General features: G+C 41.2%; 1 protein-coding gene across 3 annotated transcripts in view; it reads right to left on the bottom strand.

Annotated features, from left to right (window-relative positions):
* The window catches only part of ttc39a (tetratricopeptide repeat domain 39A), a 77123-nt gene that overhangs the window by 10075 nt on the left and 55642 nt on the right, over positions 1-11406 (bottom strand). For 2 of the 3 annotated variants that reach the window (XM_056276217.1, XM_056276218.1), the window contains 2 exons: positions 4300-4431; positions 2024-2067 (listed from right to left, as the gene is read on the bottom strand). In XM_056276217.1, coding sequence (XP_056132192.1) covers positions 2024-2067; positions 4300-4431 — 176 coding nt within the window. Of the gene's footprint in view, positions 1-2023; positions 2068-4299; positions 4432-11406 lie in introns of those variants that run through there. The other variant, XM_056276219.1, reaches the window with a different exon arrangement.

Genomic DNA, 11406 nt, shown 5'->3' with positions numbered 1-11406 from the left:
GCTATAAGAGTCACTCTGAGCCGTCCAACCTGCTATATGTGTTAATTAAGCACTCAAACCAGACCCGACCCGCAAACCTCCAAATTTAGCCTGTGCTACAGCAAAGTGAGCAGTGTTGTACTGTTTCGCTTTTGAGCTGTTTTGCCCAGCATAATAAACTGATTGCAAGGCATAACCTATTGTATATTAGCCTAATAGTGTCTGGGTGTAGGCTTTAAATAAACAGACTAACTGTTCCAAACAGTATTCTTTATTGTTGAATATAAGCCGAACAAGTAACCCTTCATCAAGACATGAACTCTGTCTCTCTGTCTCTCTCGCACACACACACACACACACACACACACACACACACACACACACACACACACACACACACACACACACACACACACACACACACACCCAAAAGCCTCTTCTTTTGAAGGTGTAAACAAAAGCTACCACTTAGGGGGGAATCTCGTAGATGAAGCCTCAATGCGCTAAACACATGCCATGATCAAAACCATGATTGCATATTGATGATAAAGCTGCTTGCGTGTGTGTGTGTGTGTGTGTGTGTGTGTGTGTGTGTGTGTGTGTGTGTGTGTGTGTTTGAGAGAGTGACAGAAAGAAGGGAAGAGAAGGTGGGGTAGTAATGCACAGCCTTGCCTAGTGCACGCAGAGTTTCTATAAGTTATTCATAACGTACTTGGAACGCGGCTTTGTCCCTTTTTGACCCACCCACCAGAACCCGTTGTCGGTTCTAGTAAGCTTAACCAAACCCATCCGGCCCGCGCATCAGTACGCTAGTATTTTCAACTGAGTCACAAGATTAAACATTGCCATCTAGTGACCTTATTTGAAATGCACTGTATTCGTCCCATAAAATTAGATTGTATATAAATCGCTTTGGAATATAAATCACAGGACCAGCCAGCTGAGTTAAGAAAAAAACAAACAGACAAACTAATTAACAAACTAACTAAAAAACAACAACAACAACAACAACAACAACATTGACTTATAGTCCCAGAAATACGGTACTAATTTGTGACCTTCTTTTAATTAAATCATGCACTTGTTTTATTAACGCATTCCCAGTTTCAGTCTCATTCATGCACACAATCAAGGCCAGTTATAAGCGAGGGCATGGAAGAGCCACATGACCCCAGCCAGCAGCGGATGTTAATTCACACTCTAATTACAAAAGTCAATTTACTAATTCTGGATTGCCCCCTTGGTGCAGAACATCCCCTTCATGAAAGCCTGCATACATTCATATAAGTCACTGCCAAAACAATTCGTTGATATTCCCATGAGCTCCAGCACTAGGAGAATGAATGAGATGGCAGTCACTGAAGTGCTAAGTTACTTAGGAGAGTCGCTGTCTTCAAGAAGTTTAAAATACTTCCGCTTAAACTCAGCTTTAAACACAGCAGCCTATGTCAGAAAAATACGGCGATGTATCTGGCGCTGCTAGCAAAAAAAGGAATGCTAAAATTCACAGGGAATATCGACAAACTGTTTAGGAAGTGTTCCGGCATGAATGTATGTGCATTCCTGTTAAGGGGGACATTCTGTAGCAAGTGGGCAATCCACAGCAAACACCGGCAGAGGCTTCGGGTGGGAGTGGACTGAGCAATTAGGTCCCTACTGATTACCTATTTCACACTGGGAGGTCAAGGGTTGATAAAACAAGTACGCAATTTATTTAGAACAAGGTAAGGAATTGATAGAACATGGGCACGACTTTTCTCAAGCATGGGAAGAAATTAATAAAATGAGGCCTCAATGTTTTTTCTCCTTGATGTCCTCTCCGGGGCCCTTTAGAGATCTGAAATTCACTGTAAAAATTCCATGTTAACACCATTTTATCAAGTATGAAGACTGCCAATAATGAGACAGTTTCACTTTTTCTGTGCAGTGATATTCTAGGTTTTTTAGAACAGCATTTAGAGAGAAAATGAGAAAAGCCGAGCAGTTAAAATTAGAATTTGATGCAGTGTATTCACTCTTTATTTGTATAGAGGCCTATACCGACCTTCTGTAAAGTTTTTGTTGGTGAAGGTTGATTTCTTGCGGTATCTGAAACAAATGAGCGTGCGTGCACACACACACACGCACATGCACACACACACACACACACATTATTAATTAACCAATTTATAGCTTCTCGATGCAATGTATATCTATTTTTTCTATACTTGTTTTTTTTTTAGTTATTGTTGTTGCAATCTATTTTACTCACTTTACCACTGCAACCATTTAATTCCCCTACAGGGATTAACTTAAGTACATCTAATTCACGCTAATCGATTTCATTCTCAAAGGAGAATATTCTCGGTCACTTTTCCCCAGTAATGCAGCGTTAAGTTGGGTAACGTGTTCCTTGTGTAAATCAGTGGCCCAGTTTGCACCAGTAAAGATAGGATGCTAAATAACGGCAAGGTGAAGTGATGCCAGGATAATAACTCAGATCAGCTTCTCTGTTACCAGTTATTATCAATCTGAGTGGGAAGAAGGCAACTGCTTCAGAAGGCAACTACTGAATTGTAACAACAAGCACTGGGTTGTTGCCTCACAGCAGGAAGGTCCTTGGTTCGAACCCCAGGGTTGCCCAATTTTGGGGGTCATCCTAGGTCATCTTCTGTGTAGAGTTTCCATGTTCTCCCCATGTCTGTGGTGGGTTTCCTCCAGTTGCTCCGGTTTCCCCCACCATCAAAAAGACATGCATGTTTTGGTTAATACTCCTATCTGTGCCCCTGACTGAGGCAATGGCAAAACAAACTGGACTTGATCCCCGGGTGCTGCACGGCGGCTGCCCACTGCTCCTAGCTACATAGCTAGGATGGGTTAAATGCATAGAAGAATTTTCCCACGGGGATTAATAAAATATCTCAAAATCAAAAAAAAGGAAAAACCGTAGCTGCAGAACAGCCATTGGGATGTGTGTGAATGGAACAAATGACCAGAGAACATGTTAACAGTTGTATGTGCATTGCTGTGGGTGGGGTCAGAGTAATGGACTCTAATATAATTTCTTCTTTATATATAAAACAGAGACGGCACTGTGGAAGCATAGCTTTTCCCTTTTGTTAAAACCAAGGGCTTTCCTCCAGACAAGGAGGCACCGAGTTTCTGAGTGCCCGCTTTCCATAGCTGCTTACTTAATTTGAGCCATATTGAGTTATTGGTCACTTGATAATTACTCTCTGGAGGATTCTGCCTCTCTCACCCTGTGAGACGACCACCCATTCTATATGCTAGCTGCTCTTGTTTATGCAAACAACATCGGTCCATCCCGGGCCAAACCCAGTGGTACTCAAAGTTATTTCATTTACATTGTTTTCACCTTGCTGGTGGAGCCAGGCAGTCAATCACGCTACCGTGAATGGAGTTGATACAACCCTGTGGTTTTAAACTGCATCCTATGAATGCTAGTCACTGTACAAGAACAATTGCTTCTTTACATTCGGGGAGCCAGTCAGAACCACTTTCGCTATGTCGCTGGTCTCCCTTGCCCACAACTGTAAAATTAAAGCAAACTGAACTTTTCACTCTACATGAGCAGACTTTGAGAATTTAATTTACTGTAGGAAAATCCCAGCAGTACATACATCACGAGTTTAGGGATTGTCGTATTGTCACACATTGATTTCCCAATGTGGCTGTTCTGACCAAGATGAAAGTGACCCAGCCCCCTATCTGTTTTGTTAATACAACATTACAAACCAGATCTGTACAATGACATGTAGTGTGCAATTGAATTTGTACTGATGGATTTGATAAAAAGACCATTAGGGGCCATTAATCTGATTTTCATCACATTCACCCAGATCAGATCAGGAGCCACCGAAGAAAGTTTGGTTTCCTAAAGAATTCACTAGCCTCTTCATCACTGGTGGGAGGACACGAAAACAATGATAATAATGACAATAATTAAACAAGAAAAAAAAAGGGAAAAGGTGAAAAAAAGTTTTTTGGATGGTTAGAATCCAAATCTCAAGGTTACTGAGAAATTGACAGTCTCTTTGTGGCATCAATTTTTCTGCCTCATGTGAGCAAAAAAAAAATTAAACCTTCAATGTATTTTTTATATACGTATATTTTGGCAGTTTCATCCAGCACATCTTATTTGCAATTTAAGAATTTGTATGAGAATACCAGCTAGTGTCTGAGAGGTCCCAAATTTCACCATTCCTTTTCCCAACTAACTCCACCAACTAGATGTTTCAGATGAGAGAAGACATCAACATCAACATCACCAGCATGCAGCTGATGGTTCTTCTCCATGCTGATAAAGAAGGAAAAGCTCACCGCTGACAGATGGCCTGGGCCTCCTTCATGGTGTTTCCTGCTGCCAGGATGTGTTCAGGGTCAAAGGTCATCATGGCCTGCATCTCCAGGATGGTGGCATAGGTCAGTGCATGGTACATGCTGTCTTTGATTCTGCAAACACAAAATTATTTTAGTAATTATTTTCAATCCTACACTTGCTAACGACTCTGAAGAAGGTGGATTTTAAAACAGTCTACTGCTTCAACTATCCGCTGGTGTTTAAAAAGGACAGAAATGCTGGAAAAGTAAAAAGATATGTAAATTATGCATTTTCACTCGAAGAAAACAGAGTTGGTGGCAATCTGTTGATAGATAGATGTTTAGTCAGACAGTACGAATAGGAAAGGTATGACGTGACACAAAGACTGTTATACTAAATGGTTTTCTCAAACTTTGCATAATGTGAGGGAAGGCGTGACGGCCGCTGAAAGGGAAAACATTTCCAGGCAAAACATTGAACAACTATTTTTAGTTGTCCTTGATGGCATATCACACACTGGGTAAAAAGTTGCCCTAGCAGGTTTTAAACTGAAGGAGGGGCGTAAAAAGTGTTTTTGTCACCGGTAGATGTACCAGGTGTTCCACTTACAAAACAATATTGTAGTGACCACTGAGGGAACTTGAGTTGGAGTCTGTTTGTAGAATATGGATTTTATCAAAAACTGTGCAATGTCCAAAATAAATTAATGCAGCCAGGAATGATGGTGTTCATAGTGTTTCAGCTGGTATATTTCATTGGTCGAGATTTAAACAGTCAACACACAACTGTCACCAATACACCCCACCTCGGTCACACACACACACGCACACACACACCACACACACACACAAAACACACAGACACACACACACACACCTGTCATGTCTTATGTGTTCCGTGTGACCAAGCTACCAAGTCAAACTCCTTGGAGCAGCAAACTTAGATAATACAAGAATCCTGATTCTGATTGCCATTCTATGAGCTACACTGATAAGGCATAGATTAGCATCATGTTACACCGCTTACTCACATACGTATGCTCCAAGGGGCTGATGTACGCAAATCACAGTATCCCACTGGTAAGACAGGCGCATGGTCCACAAAGGAATGCTGTGGGTCTGCATTACTGGCATTTCATTGCTATTAGCCACGAATCAACCCATGTGACCGGCCTCTGCACAGTCACTCTCAGCTCATATCATGATAGTGGCTGTCTTTCAGGGCTACACACACAAGAATAACCAGAATTTCCAAAGCTGCACAATGGCACAGAAGGACAAGTCACCATTAAGCCTGTATAGCATCAACTTTATACACACACACACACGTGTGACTGTACGTTATAAGACGTTTTTGAGTTTGTGTGCCCTCTGCCAGAAGGCAGAGAGAGAGTGAGAGAGACAGAGACAGAGAGCGACAGACAGACAGACAGAGTGACAGAGACAGACAGACAGAGAGTGACAGAGAGAAAGAAAGACAGACTTTTCTACTGTGTCAGCTTATGTCACAAGACAGCCCATGCTTACGTTGATAAAAAGGCTTTTGGGATAGGGCTGATTGCTCGTGGGCACGCTGAAAATGGCAGAGAATTTCAACGATGTGACAGCTGTCTGGGAGTATGCGGTCAACATAATTACCAAAGGCCTACTGAAGCCAGGCCTTCTGGCAAATTACTTTGCTTCCTTATCTGCGATGAGAAGAGGCTCCCTGCATTCTTTAGAAAAACAACAGTGTATCTGTCATCCCCATTTTCTGTTGGTGTCATTCATGATCAGGACTTGGCACAATGACCAGAGACTCTGTGTTGGTCATCTTTCATTCTGTTTGAATGTGAATTTTACAAAAGCGAAACCCTTTTGGTAGACTGAACCACCTTTACTTATAAGTACGGGACTGAAAACTAAACTAACAGGATGCCTCACAGAGAAGAATAAAAGCGGAGTAACATATAAATTTTTTTTAAAAGTAATGAAATAAAATAACATCAACAAGTACAGAAACCCATCACATTCAGCAACATCACAAATAAGAAGAGGGAAAAAAAACAGGAAGTAAAAACAATAATCAATAAAAAGCCAGGTTAAATAACCTGGGCTTTAAGACGCAGTTTGAATGTTACTACACAGAATCACCCGTGGAGACTTGTAAGGGATTTAAAGAATCTTAAATTCAAGTCTGAATTTAACTGGAAGCCAACACAGTGCTATGATGGTATGGGACCTGTAAGATAGAAAAGAATGAGGTAGCCCCCCCCCCCAAAAGTGATTCTACCATGACGTTTAGAATGGGCCTCCTGGAATGTTACCTTCTGTATTTGCAAAGGTGAGGAAGAAGAAGAAGAAGAAGAAGAAGAAGAAGAAGAAGAAGAAGAAGAAGAAGAAGAAGAAGAAGAAGAAGAAGAAGAAGAAGAAGAAGAAGAAGAAGAAGAAGAAGAAGAAGAAGAAGAAGAAGAAGAAGAAGAAGAAAAGAAGAAGTAGTAGTAGTAGTCTGGCCTTGAAAAGCATGATGTTGCTTGAAACATCAGCATCTAGTGGAGCCACCTCTCCCTAAACCATTACAGTATTATAGTTTAGGTATCTATCAACACCTCTACACCTATTGGATAGCACACAACACCACCCCTCTCCTACAGTGCTATGGAACGGGTGGAGGAAAATCACAGCTGTACTTTGTCTGTTGCTGGAAGTTTCAAGAGAGCTGGACAGAAAAACTGAGCCCCATGTTGGGGAGTGCTGAGACCTGAAGGCTGATCAACTATTAAAAGTGAAATAAACTCAATGAGGCTGGTTGCTGTTAAAAGTCTTCCGCTACTCATCCAAAGTGAGGTACAGAGCTATTTTAACCAAATGAGTTGCAAATGTGGAGTTTGTGCATTTGCACGCTTGTTTGTCTGTGTGTTTGTGGGTGTGTGGACATGTGTTAGTGCGTGCTTGACACTCATCAGGTGTATAATTTGTGTGGGAAATGTACATTAAGTTAACAAAGAATGGACGACTGTGATGTTAAAATAAGCTCCACACCATTACTTCATGAGACTTACAGTAGCTCTCTCAAGTACTGTGGAGGGAGGATTTAAACATCTTCTCTGGGTGTGTGTGTGTGTGTGTGTGTGTGTGTGTGTGTGTGTGTGTGTGTGTGTGTGTGTGTGTGTGTGTTTGTGTCGCTGTGACTGTGTGTGTGACAGAGTAAATATGGCATTCATAGGCACCAGCTGACTGCATCAGGTGACAGCTTGAGGTGGGGGAGGAAAGCAGAAGACATAGAAGGAAGAGGAATGGAGGCTACTAAAGAGAGGAAGACAGAAACCAGAAGATCAAGAATAAACTAATCTCAGGCCCTGTTTTCAGACACATGGTCCCAACAGGCTAGCTCTTAAATTTTAAGTAGTTGGGGACACTTTCTGCAGGAAGGACACGCAATCAAATTCTGAACCACAGTCATGTCAGATGCTGTGGATAACATCACCGTGTAAAAATGTGTGCATTCTAGCCACAGCTTTGCATCCGTCATTTACCAACAGATGCTTACCACAGAGGTGTGGAAAGAGGCAATGAGCCAGTGCAGGAAACGGTGGTGCTCCCCAACAAGGCAGCACAACCTTTTATGTGACATGGTAGAGCAATTGCAGAAGATAGTGCACCAAGGGCTGGTTTGCAAAAACTCAACTATTTCAGCAGGTGAGTGTGTGTGCACACCAGAGGTTGAAGCCAATCAGAGGCTTCAGATAAAGCAGGCAGGTAAGGCAGGCAAATGCTTCAGCCCCCCAATAATCTAGGGGCCCCTCCATGGACTGACTGACTTGCCCTCCACAGCAATGACAGCAATGGCTTAAAATTGCAACGCCGCCAACCCTCAAACCCAGGACTCCATAGATGTGGAGGACATAGTTGCGGCATTTGAACAAGCTAACATCCGTAAACAGAATTTTTAAAATAGATACTTATCTGTGAGCCTCGTTTTTATTCATATGTTTGAATACTTTTAAGTTATTTATAGCGGTTTACTCTTTTAATATTTTTTGCAATCTGTTTTTTAGTCATTTTAATTATTATAATTTTGTCTACGTTTACATTTGTTGTTGTTGCTGGGCTTTTTCGTTGTTTTTTTATACTGTTAACAAACTTAAAATAAAACTGTTAAGATTAAGGGTTTTAGGAATATAATGGCAGAAGGGGACAAACAGGAAGATGTTTGTTTTCCTGCCTGAGGCCTTCACACTCGCCTCAGAAGCCAATGAAGTGCTTCTTTTGTCCCACACATCCTCCTGACCACATAAACCAGCCAAACTGTTGTTCTATGTTAAGTATGCCTTTTTGTTTACTTTCCAACAGTCCAGTGTATATCAACATACATTTTGCAATCTAACATGTTCAAATTTCAGAGACAATGCGGATTACTTTCTGCCCGAAGCCTTTCTTTCTTGACATGGCTTATGGTGGGAGTGGCGTTTTTTGTTATTTTTTAACCAACTCAACATTGTATAGAAGAATGAAAGCCACTTTATTTTGTCATTGCATTCTCACAACGAATTCTGTTGTTACAATGAATGTGTTCTCTGCATTTAACCTATCCTATTTTATAGGAGCTGTGGGCAGCTGCAGCACCTGGGGACCAACTCCAGTTCTTCTTTCCATTGCCTTGCTCAGGGGCACAGACAGGAGTATTAACCCTAACATGCATGTCTTTTTGATGGTGGGAGGAAACCGGAGCACCCGGAGGGAAACCCGTGCAGACACAGGGAGAACATGCAAACTCCACAGAGAAAGGACCTGGGACAGTCTGGGGTTCGAACCCAGGACCTTCCTGCTGTGAAGCAACAGTGCTAACCACTGGGCCACTGTGCCGCCAAGGGGGACCGCTGAGTGTCTTGTAATGGAGTTATTGTGTGCTATGTGTGCTATGTCACTTTGAATAAGATAAAATACCACACACCAAAATATGACATTCAAAGACATAGACCTACATAAAAACCAATGAGCTGTCGCCCAATCAGACAAACAGGCACAAAGTTGAGGTTTGATAGTCATACTACATGTTGAAAAGGTTTGGGGTCTGAAGGGAGAAGACTCGGTAACTTGCCCAGAACATCAAGCTCCAGACAGCAACAAATAGATTTAGACACCTTGGCATGAAACACCTACTTCACTGTAATCATTCTGTTTATGACAATGGGACACTAAACAACAAATTAAACTTAACAGCGTAATGTCCTTCCTCATTCCTTATGATAAATTAAAGATTGATTATTGGTTGATGATGGATGGATGACTAAATCCAACAAAATACCCTTAGCAAAGGGTTGTGAGGACTTGGAATACCATTGAAATGTTCCCGTCCATGATTCAGTGTGACTGTCTGGGAGAAGCACACGAAGCTCAGGTTGTATGTAAGCTGTTGAGGGAGCCCTGTCTTCTGGCTTATGTAAGGCCCAAAACACAACAGTTTAGAGGAGAACCTGGGGCTAAGGAGTGGCTAGCCATCTTGTAGGAAAACAAAACATAGAAAGGAGCATAGTAAGTAGGATAATAGATATGGTGTGATAAAGGTCACGATAATGGAGGAGAATGAGAAGTAACAATGAGGTGACCTGACTACAGGTTGGAAAACAACAGCAGAGCCAGAGTCTGGGGAGCAAGGCCACACCTATGCAGCCAACTCTGATACGAGAGATGCACATGGAGCTGGGTCACATGTCGGTATTATGTCGATGTTGTGATATAAGATGAGATATTGTCTGGCACTTTGGTTAGTTTGATATCATGGTATAACTTCAAGGTTGTCATTCCCTGGTATTAAAGGCTGCATCACAGTAAAGAGAGACAATTTTCTGAACTTATCAGAACAATGAACGTCTCTCTCTGCTTGGTCATCATATCCACACTACTAATGATCATCTGTCAACTTTTCTTGTGTTATGAAAGCACCAATAGACATCCCCAAAATATCGTCATATCATCAGTATCAGGTTATTAAGTCAAACATATTGTGATCATCAATATTACCCAGCCCCAGTAGCACAGAATCAAAATGCCGCTGCTGCACAAATGCAGCCAAAAATGGAGTTATGACACCACCTAAAAATGAATTCTTCTATTATCTAGAACTCTTAATTACAAATATTTTGATTTAGGAAATCAACTGAGTAGGTTTAAGTTGCCTTTCTACAGTTTCAGTTTGATTCATATAGTTTCATTATACAAAGACTTAACAGTGCATGCCACATTAGCGCTTATAAATGTTTAACAGAAACTAGTTCACTTTTTCTTTTTTAATTAAATGTTTTCATTCAACAAAGAAGTCTTGAAATGTTTGCATGGTAATTGAGATTGTCAAGAATGAAGAATTGAAACTGGTGTTGTTTTGAAGTTTATCATGACACGCAGCCCTGCCTGTGCCAACCGCTTCCTGCCTGCCACCTCTGGCCACATGGACCAGTCGTCGCGGTTCCACAGAACAACCTCTTGATTGGACTGTCTTTATAATAAGACATACTTTATAAAGCGTTTATAAGTGGTCACTAATGACATTATCAACATTAATAACTCTTTGATTAATGTTATAAATCGTTAATAAGACAATTTAATACATTAATAAAATAATGGGCTGCCAGGTTGGAGCCCATACGGTAGGAGTTCCCCAAACATTGTTTCAGAAACCATATTATTAGATGAGGTTTGCTGCACCGCTGCAAAGCAGCCTCGCTAACTGCTACCTAACCTTAACCCCAAACTTCACCACAGAAACTCTAGTTTCTGTCATTGCAGCATGAAAATTGACTTTTGGGTACAACATTTTCAAGTCATTTACTCATTTTTTTAGTTTTTAGTTTTTTCTTACTAGAGCTTGAGTGACTGTAATAGAACCCAATTTCCCCTTGGGGATGAATAGTATTCTGATTCTGAATGAGAACCAAGCGGTGTTATCTATGTGCCACGGCAGTCCCTGCTGGTCACGTGGTTTTCGAGAAAATATCTATTGAGACTCACTGGATTTGTAGGATGTGTTCACAACCTAGCAGCCCCCCCAAAAAAATCATCTTATTAATGCTTTATATTAACATGTTATTACTGATTAATAATACATTAAAATTAGTCATTAACTATTAG

This window comes from Lampris incognitus, chromosome 3 (assembly GCF_029633865.1).
Source record: "Lampris incognitus isolate fLamInc1 chromosome 3, fLamInc1.hap2, whole genome shotgun sequence".
NCBI lineage: Eukaryota > Metazoa > Chordata > Actinopteri > Lampriformes > Lampridae > Lampris > Lampris incognitus.
The sequence above is the reverse complement of the archived record's forward strand: the minus strand, read 5'-3'. Positions and strand labels throughout refer to the sequence as shown.